This window comes from Polychytrium aggregatum, assembly GCF_025602895.1.
Source record: "Polychytrium aggregatum strain JEL109 chromosome Unknown BJ171scaffold_34, whole genome shotgun sequence".
Taxonomy (NCBI): Eukaryota; Fungi; Chytridiomycota; class Chytridiomycetes; order Polychytriales; genus Polychytrium; species Polychytrium aggregatum.
This window is the reverse complement of record NW_026516236.1, coordinates 260,193-280,580: the sequence shown is the minus strand read 5'-3', so window position 1 is coordinate 280,580 and position 20,388 is coordinate 260,193. Positions and strand designations below refer to the sequence as shown.

The window sequence follows — 20,388 nt, the reverse complement described above, 5'->3', positions numbered from 1 at the left end:
CGATGTTGGTCTCGCAGCTGGCTTGATCTACCCTCTTCTCCCGCTGCTTGTCGACACATCCGCCCCCTATGTCCCCGACGGATGCCTCTCCGCCTGGTGAGTTCCATTCCTCGACGATGCCAAGAGGCTCCAGCCATGCCCGATGATGGCAGCGACGGATTGCAAAGAGGGCACATTTGCTGGTCGCGATCCCACTTCAGCACAGAGATCCGTCCACCCACAATCCTCCAACCCACATCCACCCATCTCTCGGCTTCACAAAGACTCACTCGTCAGCGATGCACCAGCATATCCGCTCCGGAAAGTAGCCGCTGCTCCCTTCAAAGGATCCGTGGCCGACTCATGGAAGACCCTGGACATCCGGGGCGGCCTCGGCGCCGTCAATCCGACCGAACCCAACTTTGTAAAGTCGGTGCAATGGTAGGTCGGCTGCCTCTAACATGCAGTAGCCGGGGAACTTGCGTCCGGCAGAAACGTATATAAGAGCGGCGGTGCATGTGCGGATACTGCATTGGCAACCCCATCGAGATTGAGAGTTCTTTGGGCCCGATCGCAGTGTCCGTCCCATCGCAATGCCTATCCATCACCCGATCTGCCAGCGCGGCCACCGGTTCATCAACTCATAGTGCGGTCGATCCTAACTCATGCCGACCCTGGCGATTCGTCCCGTGGACGACTGCTGGCTGCAATCTTGGCCAACGCCGTCCTGGTTGGCAGGAGTCCCGACGGCACATGTCTGCTCTCAAACTCGAACGACAATGTGATGCGGCTCTTCAACAGGCATGGCTTCTTCTTTGATATTTCTCTTTCGCTCGCTCGCCTGGTCGACCGACGCCACGTACTGAAGGCAAAATATCCCTCCGGACCCTCATGCGTTGCAGCTCCCAGACCTGGTTGGATGACCAAGATCACAGCGCAGGTCCGTCAGATACTGGGCAGCACGATCGCTGGGCCAGTCAATATCGGCGTGGGCAATATGCCGTGCCCGAGGGATGCGTGGACGATATCGCAGCCGAGGAGATATACAGCACGTCATCAATCTCAACTGCTCTCCTGTCCGTCTCGGCCACTCTGACTACAACCAAACGCAACAGATCCTCCTATTCTGCCGGTGCTATCCGTCAGGGAAGCCGAGTGTATATACGACTGCTGCTGGTACCCGATGATGCAGTCCACAGGTGCGTTCTGCCAGATACAGCCATGGTATTGACGAGCCCACCTTCGAGCACATTGCTGATCGAGTTGTTGGCAGCAGTGGCATGTAGTGGCACGCAGTGGAAAAGTATTTGACCCTCGCCCGTCCATCAGATCCCTCGACCTGCTGCTTTCTGTCAAGCTCAAAAGACCACCCAGTACGCCTGTGGGATGCTTACACTGGCGAGGTACGGCTTTGTGGCTGCATGATCCGTCGCCTCCACAATCCACGAGCAAAAATATCCGCACTCAGGCCACCGGACCCGTGGCGACGATGCCATGTATCCCATATTACTCCTCTCCGCAGCTGCGGGCCACCTATTGCCTGTACGACCACCTAGACCAAATTACTGCACCAGTGTCGGTAGCGTTCAGTCCGGATGGCACCAAGTAAGTCCGCAGTACTCCATCGACTCCGCAAGTGGGATTTGCCTTATCTGCGATAGCGACGGACCAACCGGCGACACTCATGCTTGGTTCTCGGCGCTTGGATGTCGCCTGAACAGGATATACTGTGGGCTCGACAGCCTGATCGAGATTTTCGACATACACTGCCCTGGCCGTGACTCTGTCAAGCGACCGACGACAAAGCCGAGGCGGTCAAGGGAAGGTCAAAAAGGCAAGGATCGATCCACGATGTCGCCGCACGGAGCCACTAGGGCAGATCAAAGTCGGCGCTTGCACCCAAGAAGTGCTCTAACTGGATCGACCGTCTTTGTCCGTCATGGTTGCCGCAGGAATCCTCTCATGCATTTCGTTCTGCCCCGATATGAGCAATCTCTACGCTGCGGGATCGTTCTCGGGGTCGATTGGGTTCTACGACGGGAACGACAACGACCGCCCGCTGCTGCTGTTGAAGGACAGTTCCCACGGCATCACCCAGGTACATCGCCGGAACGATGCTGGTGCAGGCCCAGAGAGCCCGAAAGCAACCGGAGGGACGGCTCTCTTGGGTTGCCGGCTCGTTTCCATGCTGCCCCATGCGATCGATTATGCGTCTGTTGCATCCTTTGCACCTCCACTGGACCGATCCGATGACTGATACTGCTGGCTGGTTCACCCGCACACCCGTCCGCTCGTGGTCGAACGGCTCCTTTCGCCGTCGTCCCGGTCATCTTCGTCCGCCTCGCTACTGATTGCTGCAGGTGTCATTTTCACCGGATGGCAACTACTTGTACTCGGCCTCGAGGTCGTCGACAAGCATTCTCTGCTGGGACATCCGGAACACAGAAAAGGTCCTCTATCGCATCAGCCGGAACGCACAAACAAGTCAGCGGATCGGATTCTCGATCGACCCAGGTAGCAGTCACCTGTCAACAGGAGACAAGGTAAGAGAGCGGAAGGGAGAGAATGCATCCCTGCCTGCCAATATTCCAGGCGGCGGTAGTGAAGCGTGACTATGACTGTGACGGTAGCTGTGGGCGCGAGTCACCGATGACAGAGTCTTCGCTCAACATCGGTGGGCAACCACCTGTCCTCGCCAGTGCCAATGCTGGTTCTAGTCCTGATGCTGATGACGATCTTGATTTCAGGAAGGGCGCATTCTGACCTACAAACTCGGTGAAGCCGAACCAATATTGGTCGGCAGCGATAAAGTGCATTCAGGTATGGTGCACAGCTGCCGAGGAGTTTATGATGCCCCGTCTCTACTTTACCGCTTGCCGAGAGGCAACCACATGCATTCGCCTTCCTTGATACGTCCGAGAGCATACCTCCGACATCGCAGCAAACTCACGTCTCTGCTCTATTCGATGGTGACCAAGACACGGTCTCTGCTGCTGCCCATCATCCCTACCTCCCGCTCCTGGCCAGCAGCACCGGACACCGTCACTATCGCATCCAGTCCGAAGTCGATCCAGAACACGTACCGCCGCCCGCAGCCAACTATGTCGACATCTGGCGGACACCTGGTACAATGCCGAGCTATCCAACAGAACACGGGCAGTGGGACGACAGCCATAATGGTGCAAACCAGTATGAAAGCGACCCATCCCACACAGCGGCCGATATCGACATGGACTCTGTCGTTTGTGATGCCAGCTAAGCGCAGTAGCGATCTGCCTTGGCTATCCATGAGACGGTCGATCTGTCTCGAGTTTATTGACATTCCCGAGTACATGTAGTTTATGCTACGCGTTTGTGAATACCGGCGAGTCATCATATGGCCCGTGATGGCCCACTGCCACTGGGAGGGGGAACAAGCTCTGTGAGCATCTACGGCGTGCTGGAGTATGCACGAAATAAGGCTGCAACAAACCCAGGGTCCTATCGTGCAAATGACAACAAACAACCAGGGGCAATGTGAGCGACGAGGATGAAGAAAAGGGCGATTGGGCTCCCATATTCACAGCGGCCCTGGTAGTCGGAGTGGCCGCCATTGTGCTTGAGCAACAGATTCGATACAGCCAGACTCACATTCAGCACTAGATACTTGAGGCGGTCGGCAAACTGAGCTTCGTCGAGTCCTCGGTGCGGCATGGCCGGCTGCAGATCCTCAATGTACTTCCACGCAGAAGTAACGGGGTTGGAGGGAACGGCGCCCCAGGCGGGCTGCGTGCTGGGAGGCTGGGGTCGCTGGCCGAGGACTGCCAGAATCTGTTCACCAGGAGTCATGCCGCCCGAATGAGCGGGGGGAAACGACACAGTAGCCCCAAAGCCCGGTGGAGCTGGATGGTTGGGCTGCAGGCCCAAGTGGTTATGGGGCGGGGAAGGCTGCACGGCAAGGTGCGATTGACCAGCGACAGAAGTGGTTAAGCCGTGGGCAGGTTGGTAGGTTGATCCCATGCTGACCGGCAAAATGAGCTAGCCACAGAGCTTGGATGACAAATCCCCAGGCGACAGCATGCATCGTTCGCTTGAAGGCGGTGTTGAGTATGATGGAAGCGATTCCGTAGGTGTCCCATACCTGGTGGCCGGCAGCTGGTAGTCCGGGCTGCTGCACCGAGTTGCCTTGCGGTCCAGTCTCGACTGCCCGCTGCAACATCGCCATGACATCGACCTTGGGCTCCTGAGTGGTCGAGGGCGTTGGTGGTTTCATCGCTGATATCTGTCCACTCAAGCGACTATACCTTTAGGAACCAATGTGCCGAAACAGGAGGGTCAGGACGAAACCGGGCAAGCATGCAAGTAGCTGAGACGCTGGACGGAACTCTGTCCGTATCCACACTCTGCAACAGATCTTCTGCGAGAGCGCAAATAATGAACACCGCAAGATGTCTGGAAAACACATCGAATTGAATCCATGATTGCTGGAGACATTGCGCCCCCATCTGCCTTGCGGCGACTACCCACTTTTCCAGCTCCTTGGCGATGCGAGCCCGATCCGAGGCTTCGTATATCCACAGACCGACGACTTTGTCTGCGACGAGGAGGACATAAACGGTTGGTTCCGGAAGGAAAATAGAATCGGGTCTCGATGTGGACGGCCCCTGGAATCCTCGGAGTGTACGGCCCCTGGAATCCCCAGCATCTACGGCCAAGCTGTCGACCGATCGCCGGACGAGGCTCACCGTCCAGGGTACGATATATGACGTAGTCGCCCATGACTTGGATCTCCATTTCCGAGTTGAGCTCTTCATTGTGGTTGTCGGTGCTGAGACGATTCATGACAAAAATGCCGTAGCGGTTGAGGGACTCTTTTCGGAATAGGAACATGGTTCCCTCGATACCCACTTTTTTCTAAGCAAGCCGAGAGATGGGTCAGATAGCACCGAAACGGCCACTGGGACTTTGGCTATCAGGCAGATGACATTGCTCGCTGCCCTCGCTTGAGCACCATCGAAGAGAAGGCGAGCGGCACGCGGGACAACCCCGACGCTCTTCACCAGGGTCAGGGGTGCGAGAAACGGAAGACGGCCGATGGTCTCGCTCGTACCCATGTCTCGGTTGCCGAGTCAAAGTTGTAGACGACGACATGGCTGGAGGTGTCGACGATGGCGGATATGGCGGGATCGTGCCGCCTCAGCACGTTGAGATTGACGGCCTGTCGGGCTGCAGCGTCCATCTGGTCGGGGGGGAGAGGGACTGACGATGCGTTGGAACGAGTTGGAACGAGATGGGGCGAGTGGAACCGGTATCAGCCGAGCCGGGACAAGTTGCTTTCCGTCGAGGCGGACCGGGCTGGAGCGAGATGCAAGAGAGCTGGCTGCAGACAAACGACGGGCGACTGGATTGGCTGTCGAGCCAGGACGGACCGCCCAATCTCGCTGGTGCATCGAGCTGCGTCCCGCGGCACAACCCACGAAACAGCCCGGGCGACCGAGCGCACGCCGTCGATGCGAACGAGTGCCCCGTCGAGAGGTATTAGCGCCGCGGATGTATTAGCGCCCGGGATGTACAATTGCCGGGGGTGAGGGCTGAGCTGGCCGTCATCGCTGCGGCGCTCCTCGGCCATCTGGCGCCTCGTCGCCAAGCCTTATTGTCGTCCTTCTTCGACTTCATCTCGCCCGTTCCGCCCCTCATCGTCATCCTCAACGCCCATCCTCATCGCCCATCGCCCATCCTATCCCCGGCTCGCCAGGGAACCCCACTCTATCGCTTGGCATCGTCGCGGACATGTCGCTGCTGTCCACCCCTGCCCACGAGCACGAAATCAGCACCCTCGTCGTCACCTGGAATGTGGGCACCAACTCGCACCCGCATCCCGGCAGTCTCGGCGGCGAACCCGATCTGACTCTGCTCCTGCCTGAAGCCCGCCGGTTCGCCAAGACCCCAAAGGCGCCCAGTCCAAGCTCCTCCAGCCAAGCCAGCCGCCCAAGGCATCTCTACCACGATCTGATCAGCTATGACTCCTCCTCATCGCCATCGCTATACACCGACTCTGGCGCTACGGACCACTCGGGCGGGGGCACGCTGCTGGACCCGAGCGATCCCTTCTCGGTTGTCCATCCGCTACTCCCGACCCACCGCTTCGACGACCCGTGGGCGACTAATTCCTGGGAAGACGACTCGTGGCTTCCGGAAGAATGGCGGAGACCCAAGCCCAGCCCCGTGGACGACTCGCCCGTCATCCCCAACATCGTGGTCTTTGGCCTGCAGGAGATTGAATCGCAGGTCACGGCCGCCATCAGGCTCCCGCACAACCAGCCTCCCTGCATCGGCGAGCCCACAGATCCGCTCCTTGCCCTGTGGGCAGAGCGCATGCTCGCCGCACTCGAAAAGGTCTACGGACACACCTACACCGTCCTCCAGTCGCAGCGCATGGTGGCCCTCGGCCTGATTGTCTTTGTCGACCCGGCCTTCCAGCAGTCCCGCCGACTAACCATCGAGGGCCGCTGGATGGGCGTGGCTGGCTCGGGCCTGGCTGGACTCTATGGCAACAAGGGTGCCATTGCCACTGCCATCGACTTTCGATATGAGGCCCTGCCCCGGATAGTCCCGTATGCCCCCAACGCCGCTTCGGTGATGCAGGACATGATGATGAGGCACAAGATGGAGAGCCGAGGCCCTTTCAGGTTCTCGCTCTGCTTTGTGAACTGCCACCTGCAAGCGCACGAAGGTCAGGCATACCAGGACATGCGCGACGCCGAAGTCGATTTCCTGTTTTCGTCGCTGATCATGACGCCCAACAGCGACATTGTCACGGGCACCGACTTGCACGATGGCGATGCCCCGAGCACCCCGATTCCGGAGGACAGGCACCCGATCCTGCCGGGGCTGCCTCGTGTGCTCTCGGCCGAGCAGCGCGAGATGCTGGACCCGCTCATCCGACACGAAAATATTGTCAACCCCAACGGCCTCGAGCGGGAAAGGTTCGAGCCCGTCCCCGAGCAGCCACACCGGCTCATCAAAGACAACAACCTGATCTTTATGTTCGGCGACTTCAACTATCGCTTCGTGGGAGCCTCGTCGACACTCTCTCGTGGTCACGTCAACGGCTTGATCGACTCGCAGGAGATTGAAAAGCTGGTCAAGCTGGACCAGCTCTGGCACGGAACCCGCTCGGAGACCCGCACTTACCATCCATTCAAGTCCTTTGTCGAGGCACCGATCAGCTTCCTGCCGACTTATAAGCACAGCCTGCCTCCCGCGCTCCCGTCGGAGCCAGCGCTGAAGCGATACTCCTCCAAGCGCGTGCCGGCGTACTGCGACCGGATCCTTTACTCGGTCACCGACAATGTCGGCACCCCCGATCTCGTCGATGTCCTGCATTACGGCTCTGCAACCGAGATTGGCTGGAGTGACCACCAGCCTGTCTCGGGGCTGTTCCTGATCCACGTCAACGAGGTCGAATACTTGAACGACCCGGGCTTTGGCTCCCGAACGCTCACTCGAACTCACCCGCAAGGACTGAACGAGATCCAAGCACTTCGCATCAAGCGCTTTGTCTCAAACTCGGTGTGGATCCTTGCGGTTCTGGCGGCGATGATCATCTTTCTCCTTTGCCTCCGTGGGCTCTAGAGCACCTTATCTTCTCATCCAAGTTAGAGGACAGCACCTTTGTCTGTCCGGCCACAGCGTCGACTGTATACTGGGGTCCCCGAGTTTCTATCCATCGTTTCCGGCCAAATCGCTCGGTTGTAAGCTGTGCTGTCGTCTCGTCGCACTCAGCCGCATCCAATACCATGAGAGAGCGGTGTTTTTTTCGAATGCAATACAAATCATATCGTAATCGCATCGATGGTGCTTTGGAGAAAGCAGCCAAGGAGAGTGCTGCGAGTGGCTCGAGCATTAAAAGTATTTCCCGAGTATGATGGGTAACTCGAGGCGCTTGGGTGTGGGACTGGCACCAAGAACGAGAGGCGCCTCGGTGCGTGCTCGCCCTCGCTTGGTGCCCTCGCTTTGACATCGATCTGCTTTTCGGATCGCGCTTCGGAACTGCCCTTGACCCGCTATCGATCCCGCTATCGATCCCGCTGTCGATCCCGCTGTCGATCCCGTCGATCCCGTTGTCGATCCCGTCGATCCCGTTGTCGATCCCACCCTGGAGCCTTTCAAGCTCGATCGCTGACACCATGGCCGCAGCACCCAGGCTCTCCAGTCAGGGCCAGAACCAGGCCCAGAACATCAAGTTCATCCACAAGAATGCAAAGGCCCTTGGATCGACCGGCACCAACAAGAAAAACGTCCTGAAGCATGTTCTGGATTCTCCTCACAGCTTTGCCTGGTAGGGAGCGCCACCAACGGTGACAGCAATGTGCCCTGCACATTCTGCCGCGATCGCAGTGTCCACGCATATATGCGAGAGCCGCCGATGAGGAACACGGAGACTCGTTCATCCGCCAAATCTGACTGGTTTTGAATGCGAATGTGTTTGCAGGCCATCGCCCTCCGATGGGGACAACAAGGCAATACTGGATCTGCTGACAGAGTAAGTGAAATCGACCTCTCTCGGCTGGCAGAGCTGGTGCATCAAAATTGCAGTCGATTGAGGGAGTGTGTGCATTGGTTCTCTCCCTGCCGCCCTGTCAACCCTCGGAATGACCCCGACCATTGGTCTCTTTGGAATGACTTTGACATTATTAGTGCGGTCTGTGCGCCGTGCTCTGGACTCGATGCCGCTCAGCTCGCCGCTGCAAAGCTGCCGTTCCCACCCTCGGAGTATGTCGTGGGCCTCAACTCGGTCACCCGCTACCTCCAAGAATCGTCCCTGGCCAAGCAAGCTGCCGATGAGGCATCGGCCACCCCACTACGTCTTGTTATTGTCTTTCGCGGGGACATTGAAGCATCGCATCTGGTGTCGCATCTACCCACGCTGGTTTATCTCTCCAAATGGAAGATTCTGCAGTGCACTCTCAAGAAGGGCTCTATGAGCAGTTTTCTAGCCCGGTTGTCCGCAGCACTGGGCGAAAACGACAAGAAGCACAAGTGGAGATCTGTGAGCGTCCTGGGTATTAAGGTAAGCTGCGGCGAGAGGTCGTTGTGATATGTGGCTGTTCAATCCGGGCTGGTGGAGTAAACCGCGAGCGCACAGCGACAGCTCAAGCATATCGCTGATGCTCTATTGCTTTGTTACTACTGCTGCCGCCGCTGCTGCCCCTGGCTGGCCTCTCAAAAGGAGGGCACGCCGCGCTTTGATGCTCTGGTCGAGTTGGTCGCTTCCAAATTCCAGTCGGTAGAGATACCGTGGCTCAAGCCCACCAAGAGCCTCCTCGGCTCGAGGAAATCGAGCACGCCTGCGGTACAATATTTGCCGACCAAGATCCGGACGATCCAGACGGCAATGCCGATCGGTCAGGCAAACTCGCGGCGACGCAATCAGGGAGAAGGGGGTGGGAAGCAGCAGCAGCGCCAGGCCGAATTCAAAAGGCGGCGAACAAAGCGACCAGCAGAAAGGGCCGCCCAGGTCCATGACACCAATTTGGATACTCAACCAGAGTCGAGCGCTATGGATGTGGACTCGGAAGCCCTTGATGGCAGCTGAATGCCACGACCCAGATGGCTGCACCTCGTTTGATCACACCATTTGATTACATCGTTTGATTCACATCGCAAATACACGTCAGCGATCCAGGGCATATCATTCGTTAGATGTGTATTGGACATGAGGATGCGCCCGTGGCGGCGTCGCATAATTATCTATTACGGATCGGCAATTGTGACTATAGCAGCAGTCCTTGCGTGGGAAGCGATCGCTCCAGGCTTCCGGCATCGGGTCATGGACTTGGTCGGGCTCTGGGCGCTGGAGATGCTCGGCTGAGTCATCACCACGTGACGCTCTCGCTCCGTCCTCTTCTCGGCGAGGACGACGAGGACGTGGCTCTCGGTGCGGCTCGCTCCTCGGTGCGAGAGCGCGAGTGTGGGTTATTGGTGCTGTCTCGCAGCCGCCATTTGAGTCTCTCCCTTCGTCCGGCCAATTTCTGTTCACCAGGAGGTCACAGTACAACCAAGCAGGGTAAGCAGCCGGAAACGGAGACATCGGCCAGCACCGATCCATCCATCCATCCATCCATCCATCCGTCTATCCGTCCGTCTGTCCATCTGTCCATGTGTCCATCCGTCTGTCTATATGGTGGCTTTGTCAAGGGCATTGAGCATCCGGATTCTCCTCGGCTCGGAAACACCGTCAAACTCTACCTCGATGTCGGCCGTCTTGGGCGAACACACTGGACAGACAGGATAAAGAAGCCTCGGCAGCATTTGTGCGGGAGTCGACAATTCATCTCGGAGCAGCTCACCAGCCGGGGACATATTGTGGCCAGCGACACTGCCAAACGGATGCGATCGGCCTCGGACCGGAGCTCATGGACACGGCGTCGGGACCGATCGTCACGGCTCCTTCCCCCCACCCTGTCGCGGCGTCTACATGCGGGACAGGCTTGCCGAGTGGATCGAGCCACTTTGCTCAGCTAGAACGAACAGAACAAGCAGATACTGGAGCGGCAGGCGACGACGAGGACTGGCGGCCGCACGAAAGTGTGGTCCGCCGACGGGCATTGTCGCTGGACATGTGCAACGGATGCAGACGGATGGACACGAGATGCGCCACTGGATTGGCACCACCCTCACAGCAAGCGAAGACCCCCTCCGCAGTGTTGAATTGTGGTTGCTATGCAAAAGCTAACTTGTTGCTCGCTCTGGATTCCACCTGCAGCAAAATGGTTTCTCCCATTCAGAAGAAGACTATCATCAAGAAGCGACGAGCTTCGTTCAACCGCTTCCACTCGGAGCGCTTCATGCGCGTCGATGTATGTGCCAGTACCTAGCCCCCGCCCGACATCGTGCGGCGAGGCGAGATCACCCGGCCGATTTGGCGCATCAAGCAAGTCAGATGCTGACGGTATCTTTTCCGATGTGCAGGCCTCCTGGAGAAAGCCCAGAGGTATTGACAACCGCGTTCGCAGACGCTTCAAGGGCAACATTGCCATGCCCAAGATCGGTTACGGCTCCAACGCTGCCACCCGCCACCTTCTTCCCAACGGCTTCAAGAAGTTTGTCGTCAGCAACGTTGCCGATCTCGAGCTCCTGCTCATGCATAACCGCGCCTACGTTGCCGAGATCGCCCACAACGTCAGCTCTCGCAAGCGTATCCAGATCGTCGAGCGTGCCAAGCAGCTCGATGTCAAGGTCTCCAACGCTGGCGGTCGTCTTCGTGCCACCGTATGTATACATGACATTGTGCTGTCGGGTGTGGATGTGCAGCTGCCGGAGCGGCACCCGAATCGTGCAGAATCGACCGATGCAGACCGGATGCTAACACGAGCTTGTTTCCACATCCCTCCCCTCTTGGTATCAGGAAAACGAATAAGCAAGATGTTTAGTTAATAAACCTGTTTGTTGCGATGCATGTTGTATTGAAAAATAATGACCTTTTGACACAGAATTGCTCTAAAAGAATCTTATTTTTCAAGATCCAATTCCGCCGCCATGGCGACGGCCAGATTCACTTTTGCTTGAGCCTGTGATTCCGAGCAGACGGGATGGTGTGGCTGATGCAAGTGGGCGCTGCGCATGGGAGTTGGTTTGGAAGTGGACGGGCTCTGATGTGCGCTCTTGGTTCCGATCTGCCGTTGTGTGTTGTGGGGCTTGATCGACTCCCTCGCGATACTCTTCCGGCCAACGAGACCCAGCAGCTGCATACATATTCGCACTCCCACTCTCATTTGCGCCTGCATCCGCATCCGCATTCGCATGAACGAACGGCTCCCGCCTGCGACGGAAACCGTCCAGCCCAACAAGAGACAGCGGCTGGACAAGCCAGCCGAGACCGCCAAGATCGAGAGAATCATCGCCCATCGACTGCACGACAACAAGGTAAATACCATTGAGCAGCCCCCGCAGCTTCGAGCAGGACCGGCCAACACACTCCTCTGACTGATGTCCCTTCCTGTTAAACGGGCTGCGGCTCTGCGGGTCCGTGGCTCTTGGTTTGTGACTTGCTCCAGCTGTACTTCCGAGTCAAACACACCGGCTCGACAGACGTTTTCTGGGTCGGGCACGATGAGGTCGTTCCCAAACTCTTGGTGCTGCTTTACAAGCGGACATGTTCCCCAGCCGACGCCCTGGATCTCTCTGATGAATACTTGACTCAACGACCGGCAAGGGAGTCGCCATTGCCGTCTGTGGGCATCACCCGCGCGACTGAAGGATCTGCTCGCACAGCCGCTCCTGCACCATCGCTGGACCGAGATGCCCCATCGCCAAGTGGAGTTGCACCCTCCAGGAGCGAGGGTGCAAGAGAATCGGCGCCTGCGACCAGGCCGGTACCGGTTTCGGCAGCCACACAGCCAGTATCGGGCAAATCGACCTCGACACTGCAGCCAGAATCAGGACCCAAGCGAGCGCCCATGGCGAGAAAGTCCCTCGGCGGACCGAAATTGCCCATATCGACGGCGAACCAGTCCCCCGCCTCGACGAGCGCATCGGGTCTCGGGCCACCCGCCGGTGCAGCCCAAGCACAGGCTCAAGACGTGCCCTCGGCAAGCTCACCAACGAATGCGCAGGCCATCAACCCCGATCTAACGCCGAGGGTCGAACAACGCCGCCAAGAGCCAGTTCCGTATCCAAGCTCGGGTTTACACGATGTGAAGATCGAAAATACCATCGACGGGGACCTAGGACCAAGTGGATTCGCCTGGGTGGAGGCAAACATCTTTTGCGATGCGCAAATAATCACAAGCTTCTCGAAGGCTCAATCTGTCGTCAGCTGCCAATGTTCGCTGATAATCAAGACACAGGTGTGCAGACCGAGGACTTGCGAATGCTACAAGGGCAAAGACTACGAGTTTCCTTACGATAATAATCGAAGGCTCGCCCTCGGCGCTGGAAGGCCCATCAGAGAATGCGGCAAGAAATGCGCGTGTAACCTCGAATGCCCTTCCAGAGTGGTCCAACGAGGACCAGATAACAGACGCATTGGCCAATTGGTGCTCTTCAAAACCCGGAACAAGGGTTGGGCAGTGCGCTGTACTCAGGACATAAAGCAGGGAACCTTCATTGGAGAGTATGTCGGCGACGTGCGTCGAACCGGGCACGATGCGCCAACAAGCTCTAGGTACATATTCGGATTGGATTACAACACCCACGGGGACCCAAAGTACGAGATCGATAGCGAACGAAACGGAAACATCACTCGATTCTTCAATCATTCCTGCGAAGCCAACTTGGTCCAGCGTGCGGTGTTCATCGACGAGCCCTATGACTCCGAGTTCCATCGCCTCGCTATCTTTGCGCTGCGAAACATCAACAAAGGTGAGGAACTCACCTTGGACTACAATGGAGATAAACGGCTGCAAACGCCAGAAGTCGAAATATCGAATGATGACTTCCCGTTTGATTGCGATTGCGGAAGCCGAAAGTGCAGAAGACCGACCGCTGTGCAGCCCCTGCCAACAGGCCGGTTTATGGCCCGAAAAAAATTGTCTGGGAAACCCCGAAAGAAATCGTAACGGCGAGCGATGACTCCACCTTTCGGGCGCCTGTGAGCTGCCTCGAGTACCAGAGCAGTTCGATCGCCGAATATACGCGACGGCATGGTGATTTGTGGTCCTGTGCATCATTAATGATGGCATTGAGCCTTCTTGGGGGCAGACATGCAATGTGAACATCACCCACTCTGTCCAAGTGCATGATACGCCCCTTCAACAAGCTGTATCATCTAAATGACTGCTTGAACGTCACTTGGCAATAAAATACTGGAAGTGCTACAGTATCTGCTCCAGCATCGACTCTTCGACACTCAAGGCTCGGCTTGGAACAGCCAATGCATTGAAGGAGCGTGGGCTCGACACGAGCGACCCGGCAAGAATGACCCAGTGAGAGATCGGTCGTGGCACCTGGTGATGAGGTCGATTTTGGGTCCGTGCAACGACCTCATGCACTCTGCCAACGATCAATCTCGGCCAACCCGCGTGCTGCCGACCGCATATTAGATCATGTCCGAATTTTGGGTCGCTGGCAAGAAATGGTGGTGCCAATACTGCCGGTTGTTCATCACCGATAACAAAATCGTTAGTATGCTGGTCGCTACGGACGGGCTTGCCCAGCGATCACAGGCGATCGCTGAACATACGGCCCGGTCGGAACAGGGAGCAATCATCGATGCAATTCTCGCATAGAGGGCATAACGTCCGAACAAGAGTGCCGTCTCTCGTACTCTATTAGGCTAACGCCGATAATATTGCATTCGTTGATCACAATCGCACCGTACCAGAGCCGGCAAACACACGAAGGAGGCAAAAAGCACAAAGAGAACGTGGAGCTATACTTGCGAGATGTCACCAAAAGATCCGAGGCCAAACGCAAAGAAGAAGCCGAGACCCGTCAGATGCTGGAGAAGATCGAAAAGGTAAGGACGGCACCAACACACAGCGCCCCAACGCTTCTATCGACATCAGGAGGGAGCAGTGCGAGCCCAAGAGGGTGGGCGAAAGCGATCCGTGCTGACAGAAGGCTCTGGTGCGATTGGTGGATGCCAGGCAGCCGTGAAGCAGTTCGTTCAGGATGCAGGGCTACAAGCGGCCCAGCAAGCCTATGCGCATGATGCAGCCCGTCAAGAGCCCAAAGTGTATCCAAAGATCAAGGCGGAAACGGCATCGTCCTCGGCCGTGTTTGAGGAGGAAGGCGCAGACGAAGCAGCAGCGGGCCTTGATGACGAAGGCAAAGGCAAGGAGTCGGTTGGAGCTCGCAAGTCCGAGATCCCCGAACACATGGGCATTCCGGGCGAATGGACGATCGTCGAGCTCCCTCCTCAAGCGGCTGCTGCGGATGAGAAGGATGGAACTGAAGCGCGCAAACGAGAGCTCATCGACGATCCCAACAACGACGATGAGGCTGGCGAGCCCGAATCGGCCATGGTTTCGTTCAAGGTGACTGAGAAGGTTACTCGGGCGGGGATCCTGGACGACGAAGACGAGTCCGGCAAGGCTGTGACATTCAAGAAGCGAAAAGTAGCTGCGAGATCAAATGCAAGGCGAACAAAGTGATGGCCTCGAGCAGGCAGCTGCAGCCAATATGCAGCAATAGTCAGCAATAGCCAGCAATAGCCAGCAATAGCCAGCAATAGCCAGCAATGGTCAGCAACGAAGCAGAATACAGTTGCAGATGCATCCAAGCCAAACAGCAGCGACGGACGATGGGCGATGGACGATCCAGGACGGAGCGGGCACAGCGAGCGATCATCGGGCTGCTGCCGGCTCGGTTGGTGTGAAGGCAGTCGCAAGGGCGAGAGGTGTGATGTGATGATCAACCGATGGACCACACAGCGAGTTATTGACGAAGCAGGGTCGTCAACGAAGCAACCGAGACTGCAGCGATGCCATTGTACCATCATCCAGGATCCAGGATCCAGGACCCAGCATTCTCTGTTCCACACCTAGCATTCTCCACTCCACACCTAGCATTCTCCACTCCACACCCAGCATCCAGATCCAGCATTCCCCATGCCACTGATGCGACGCCATCGCCGTCGCTCGCTGGTCAAGCACCACCCCACTCCAGATCGGCATCATTATTTCCAATCGACCAGAGATGGACGGATTGATTGCCTGGTGCCAAGAGACAAACGGCCGAGATCCGACATTGACGGATATCGATGGACATTGGAATGCCGCGACATGGATGGACATTAATGCAGCCACTCGATCCAATCACACCGCACCGATTGAACACCACCCACGTCTGAACAGAGAACACCGGTCCAGCAGACACCTGCAGTTCGCAGACAGCACCAGTCCAGTCCATCCATCCGATACCGAACGGCCACCAGCCAAACAGACATCAATTGATATCAATTAGACAGCAAGGGAGTTGAACCCTCGGCTGTCCGGAATGGGTTGTGTGTCCTCACTGACCGTCCTCCCTTGCGGAAGTCCTGTCCTGTGCAGGGTCATCACGGGTTTCCAAAAAGTGGGCCACTGCTCTTGGTGACTCTCCGACACGGGATTTTTTAGTAAAAGGCGAAAAAATCGTGCGAATGCGAGAAAGTCGAGCAGGATGCCGGTGCAAAGACTTGCCGCCCGCCCGCCCTTTTATACCGCTGTGCCGCCACCCGTTCCGTGTCCCCCGTTCCGTGTCCGATCACCGCGTGGCTTGTGCGCAGCATCGGTGGCTGGCGCCGTCGATTGGCTGGCCACGTGTCGTCACACACACACACACACACACACACACACACACACACACACACACACACACACACACACACACACATCCACACATTCACACATTCACACATTCACACATTCACACCTGACAATCACTCCGATACTACCCCGGTATCAGCTCAGTATCATCCCAGTATCATCCCGCAATATCAAACCTAGCATCCAAGATATACTGCAGCCATTCCTCACATGCTCGCCATCGTCAGCATGTCCAACTTGCTCGACATCGTCCTCCACGACTTGCACTGCCTGTTGGTGGACGATCGACAGGATCCATTCCATGTCTTGGCCAGATCAGCCATCACCACCGCCACCACCACCATCACCACCACCATCACCACCACCACCACCACCACCACCATCTCGCCGTCGCTCGCGCTCGACCGGCATGCACTCGTGGCCAATTGATCGCCGTCTCTATTTTTGCACGACCCCGGCGACTGGCATCCCCGTCCGTCCGCCATTTCCGCGCAGCACAGTTGGAAGTATCGGCTTGCCAAGAAGCTCGCGCACCATTCGGTCTTGGGCCAAAGTCTCGACAAACTCGGCCATGGTGATGGCGTCCGTTTGCATGCCCTGAAATGGATCCGTGATCGATCTTGCCATTGCCACGTGCTCCATCTGTTGGAATTGAGCGCAGGTTTGAGTTCCCAGGCAGGGAATATACTCACAGCCAACAACCTCTAGTCAATTTGGTCGACACATCAAGTCCAGTGGTCGGCAAGTTTGCTCTCACCAGCTCGAGGTTTGGATAGGCCACAAATATTCCGTATTGCGGCTCGCAGGTAAAGTATCGAACACCCTTGACAGTGCCATCGTTTTTGCCGTCTGGCAGTCATACGCAAGCATCAAATTGCTGTCCGGCCAGATTCTCGGAATGCTGAGATCCGGGACGAACTCTATCGCTGAGCACCTCAAGGGACAAGAGTCCCCTCAACAGCTTACGAACACAACGGGCCACTTGCCTGCACTATCGAGTCGGAGTCCGCCCCAGATACCTTGCGCAAACTTGGTTGGCCCGATATACTCCAGCGTCCCGACTTTTTGACTGCTCCGTATCCGGACACGATCACCAACTTTGAACTGGCCGATGCAGCATCAGCCGGAGATCAAGAGAGCGACGGTGAGACCATGCGAAGCGCTCACTTACTCGACCGGCCTGAGAGCTCGCCAGCTCCAGTTTTTAATGCAAACCAGTCGCAGACCCACATTGTAATCGAGAATCTGCTGGATCAGGACGGTCAGATCGCATATCTTGATGACGGCGTCTCCATCGTAGTCCAAGAGCTTGAAGAAAACTGACATTTTACCACAGTGCCGCAATCGGTCGGACCGCAGATGTGAGTGCGAGGTCTGTTCTCAGCCAGTCCGTCCCGAAGAAGCCACCCTGCCACGAGCCTGTACTCACATTCCAGTTTGGTTTCGATGCGATGCGTGCTCCACGAACGAACTGCTTCCATGAATTGCGGAAACGATATGGACCTTTGTCCGCCAAAGAGCTGGGCAAAGACCTGGCCTCGCGTGTCAGCGGGGCGGCCACCAAGAACAATCAGCGCACGACTCGGCCGACGCAGCGTACCCGAGTCAGCAGCCAGTCAACCTGCTCCGAGCCCTCGGGGAGCGCTCGCTGGTCGTTCACGGGCGAGAGCTTCAGGAAACGCTGGTGGCAGAACTCGATCTCGGCGATGTTGACTGCGGCGGGAGCGGCGCGTTAGCAGTCGGATGAGCACCCAAACAGCGACGAGCAAAAGGGCTCTCGACACACTCACGCTCGAACTGGCGCGAGTATTGATATATCTGCTCGGCGGTGAGCCGATTCTCCTTGGCGGTGGATGGCTGGTTGCCCATCTCGGTGCCTCTGGGACTGCAGCCTGAAAGCGTCCGAGCAGCCAGGAAGAGTCGACGATGTGGGGATCAGGGCAGCTGCGAGTCAGCAGTTGGTCATGATTGAGCGGCTGGACGCAGTTGGCGGGCGCAACCAGGAACGAAACTGCCCATATACCGAAACCGCTCCGGGCACCGCGGACGTCAGCGTAACTGATCGTGGGTGCAACATTCCTCTCTCCTCTCTTTTGCTTCCAGAAGGCACTCTCAAGGACCAGACACAACAAGGCTCGGACCAGGGTACTCTCGTTTTGCTTTGGCATACGCATTATATTAGGGGTTACAAGGCAAGCTCGTGACATTTACTTCTTGCCAGCCTTGCCAGCAGCCTTGGTAGCCTTGCCACCGGCAGCCTTGTCGGTCTTCTCGACGGCCTTAATGACACCGACGGCAACGGTCTGGCGCATATCACGGACGGCGAAACGGCCGAGAGGGGGGTAGTCGGAGAAGGACTCGACACACATGGGCTTGGTGGGGATCATCTTGACGATGGCAGCATCACCCGACTTGACAAACTTGGGGTTGTCTTCGAGCTTCTTGCCGGAACGACGGTCGATCTTCTCAACGAGCTCAGCAAACTTGCAGGCAATGTGAGCAGTGTGGCAATCGAGGACGGGCGAGTAGCCAGCGGCGATCTGACCGGGGTGGTTGAGGACAATGACCTGGGCGTTGAAGGAAGCGCACTCCTTGGCGGGGTCGTTCTTGATGTCAGAGGCGACGAAGCCACGGCGGATATCCTTGACGGAGACGTTCTTGACGTTGAAGCCGACGTTGTCTCCGGGGAGACCCTCAGCGAGGGACTCGTGGTGCATTTCGACGGACTTGACTTCAGTCTGGACACCCGAGGGGGCGAACGAGACGACCATACCGGGCTTGATGACACCGGTCTCGACACGGCCGACGGGGACAGTGCCGATACCGCCGATCTTGTACACATCCTGGAGGGGAAGGCGGAGGGGCTTCTCGGTGGGGCGCTGGGGAGGCTCGATGGCATCGATGGCGTTGAGGAGGGTCTTGCCGGTGGAGGCGCCGGCCTTGGTCTCCTTGTTCCATCCCTTGAACCAGGGCATGTTGTCGGAGGGATCGATCATGTTGTCACCGTGCCAGCCCGAGATGGGGACGAAGGCGACGGCCTTAGGGTTGTAGCCGACCTTCTTGATGAAGTTGGAGGTTTCCTTGACGATTTCGTTGAAGCGCTCCTCAGAGTACTTGACGGTGTCCATCTTGTTGACGGCAACGATCATCTGCTTGACACCGAGGGTGAAAGCAAGGAGAGCGTGCTCACGGGTCTGGCCATCCTTGGAGATACCGGCCTCGAACTCACCAACACCGGCGGTGATGATGAGGATGGCGCAGTCAGCCTGGGAGGTACCGGTGATCATGTTCTTGATGAAATCACGGTGGCCAGGGGCATCAATGACGGTGACGTAGTACTTGGGGGTCTCGAACTTCCAGAGAGCGATATCGATGGTGATACCACGCTCACGCTCGGCCTTGAGCTTGTCAAGAACCCAGGCGTACTTGAAGGAACCCTTGCCGAGATCGGCGGCTTCCTTCTCGAACTTCTCAATGGTACGCTTGTCAATACCACCGCACTTGTAGATCATGTGGCCGGTGGTGGTCGACTTGCCGGAGTCGACGTGGCCAATGACGACAATGTTGATGTGAGACTTTTCCTTGCCCATGGTGAAAGTTCTGCTGCGCGACGAGAAAGCAATGTGCGTTAGCGTCGTGCAGAGGACAGGGTGGGCTGGAGGGGGATGGTGTCTGATCAGCACCAGCGTCCGCTGAGCCGGGTCAGGAGAGGCCGAGCATCTCGGGGCTCAGCCGAGGCTGACGCGCTGCGAGATCACTAGATGCGCCTCAGCGACGAGGCTGGACGGGTGCGCAGATGCATTGGCGGATGGATGCGCAGATGGATGGATGCGCAGATGGATGGATGGATGGATGGATGGATGGATGGATGGATGGATCGAGGCGCTTGCGTCGGTCCGGCGACATGCGGCATCTATGGGCTTGCCAGCCGGGTGCTCTTACCTGTCAGAGATACGCGAGGGAGAAAAATTAGAATGCTGCCCGCGACCCCACAGTTATATCGGCGGCCACTGCTGCGCCACAACCCCTGGCCTCCGCCGAAAAAAAGCGAGACGAGCCAGCCACGGCGACGTCAGCGGCGAGGGGCCGGCGAGAAGGCGGAGAGAGAGGCGGAGACGCCAGCAGTGGCGCGGCGCATGACGTGTCGAAGCCATGACCTCCTGCGTCGTCAGCGATG

General features: G+C 57.4%; 9 protein-coding genes across 9 annotated transcripts; 6 read left to right on the top strand and 3 right to left on the bottom strand.

The window, feature by feature from the left end:
* The first annotated feature begins 651 nt into the window (after positions 1–651).
* Positions 652–3,281, top strand: BJ171DRAFT_191074 (WD40-repeat-containing domain protein). The gene is made up of 10 exons (XM_053106171.1): positions 652–780; positions 882–919; positions 1,095–1,178; positions 1,309–1,382; positions 1,502–1,584; positions 1,701–1,813; positions 1,932–2,077; positions 2,340–2,522; positions 2,727–2,799; positions 2,958–3,281. The coding sequence occupies exons 1-10, from the start codon at positions 764–766 to the stop codon at positions 3,236–3,238; spliced, it is 1,092 nt and encodes a 363-aa protein (XP_052964176.1). The 5' UTR covers positions 652–763; the 3' UTR covers positions 3,239–3,281.
* Positions 3,282–4,249: 968 nt separating this feature from the next.
* Positions 4,250–5,197, bottom strand: BJ171DRAFT_461707 (uncharacterized protein; the record flags this gene model as incomplete). Its single annotated transcript, XM_053108486.1, has 3 exons — positions 4,250–4,552; positions 4,704–4,872; positions 5,069–5,197. The coding sequence occupies 3 exons, from the start codon at positions 5,195–5,197 to the stop codon at positions 4,257–4,259; spliced, it is 594 nt and encodes a 197-aa protein (XP_052964175.1). The 3' UTR covers positions 4,250–4,256.
* Positions 5,198–5,479: 282 nt separating this feature from the next.
* On the top strand, positions 5,480–7,636 carry BJ171DRAFT_191065 (Endonuclease/exonuclease/phosphatase). The gene has a single exon (XM_053106170.1). It carries the CDS (start codon positions 5,749–5,751, stop codon positions 7,591–7,593), a length of 1,845 nt encoding a protein of 614 aa, XP_052964174.1. The 5' UTR covers positions 5,480–5,748; the 3' UTR covers positions 7,594–7,636.
* Positions 7,637–8,039: 403 nt separating this feature from the next.
* Positions 8,040–9,676, top strand: BJ171DRAFT_569939 (uncharacterized protein). The gene is made up of 5 exons (XM_053113597.1): positions 8,040–8,092; positions 8,114–8,299; positions 8,453–8,503; positions 8,659–9,031; positions 9,191–9,676. The coding sequence occupies exons 2-5, from the start codon at positions 8,148–8,150 to the stop codon at positions 9,554–9,556; spliced, it is 942 nt and encodes a 313-aa protein (XP_052964173.1). The 5' UTR covers positions 8,040–8,092; positions 8,114–8,147; the 3' UTR covers positions 9,557–9,676.
* Positions 9,677–10,730: 1,054 nt separating this feature from the next.
* On the top strand, positions 10,731–11,329 carry BJ171DRAFT_559171 (ribosomal protein L32e; the record flags this gene model as incomplete). The annotated part of the gene is made up of 3 exons (XM_053113195.1): positions 10,731–10,820; positions 10,933–11,232; positions 11,303–11,329. 3 exons carry the CDS (start codon positions 10,731–10,733, stop codon positions 11,327–11,329), a joined length of 417 nt encoding a protein of 138 aa, XP_052964172.1.
* A 306-nt stretch (positions 11,330–11,635) lies between these two features.
* On the top strand, positions 11,636–13,783 carry BJ171DRAFT_515660 (uncharacterized protein). The gene is made up of 2 exons (XM_053111969.1): positions 11,636–11,886; positions 12,018–13,783. Exons 1-2 carry the CDS (start codon positions 11,764–11,766, stop codon positions 13,518–13,520), a joined length of 1,626 nt encoding a protein of 541 aa, XP_052964171.1. The 5' UTR covers positions 11,636–11,763; the 3' UTR covers positions 13,521–13,783.
* Positions 13,784–13,957: 174 nt separating this feature from the next.
* Positions 13,958–15,150, top strand: BJ171DRAFT_515657 (uncharacterized protein). The gene is made up of 3 exons (XM_053111968.1): positions 13,958–14,081; positions 14,285–14,419; positions 14,550–15,150. Exons 1-3 carry the CDS (start codon positions 14,007–14,009, stop codon positions 15,054–15,056), a joined length of 717 nt encoding a protein of 238 aa, XP_052964170.1. The 5' UTR covers positions 13,958–14,006; the 3' UTR covers positions 15,057–15,150.
* Positions 15,151–16,520: 1,370 nt separating this feature from the next.
* On the bottom strand, positions 16,521–18,185 carry BJ171DRAFT_515653 (CAP Gly-rich domain-containing protein). Its single transcript, XM_053111967.1, has 6 exons — positions 18,002–18,185; positions 17,641–17,924; positions 17,442–17,530; positions 17,198–17,315; positions 16,969–17,060; positions 16,521–16,853 (listed from the first exon to the last, which is right to left on the bottom strand). The coding sequence occupies exons 2-6, from the start codon at positions 17,690–17,692 to the stop codon at positions 16,650–16,652; spliced, it is 555 nt and encodes a 184-aa protein (XP_052964169.1). The 5' UTR covers positions 17,693–17,924; positions 18,002–18,185; the 3' UTR covers positions 16,521–16,649.
* A 180-nt stretch (positions 18,186–18,365) lies between these two features.
* BJ171DRAFT_569936 (translation elongation factor EF-1 alpha) lies at positions 18,366–20,276 on the bottom strand. The gene is made up of 2 exons (XM_053113596.1): positions 20,154–20,276; positions 18,366–19,814 (listed from the first exon to the last, which is right to left on the bottom strand). Exon 2 carries the CDS (start codon positions 19,799–19,801, stop codon positions 18,419–18,421), a length of 1,383 nt encoding a protein of 460 aa, XP_052964168.1. The 5' UTR covers positions 19,802–19,814; positions 20,154–20,276; the 3' UTR covers positions 18,366–18,418.
* Between the last annotated feature and the right edge of the window lie 112 nt (positions 20,277–20,388).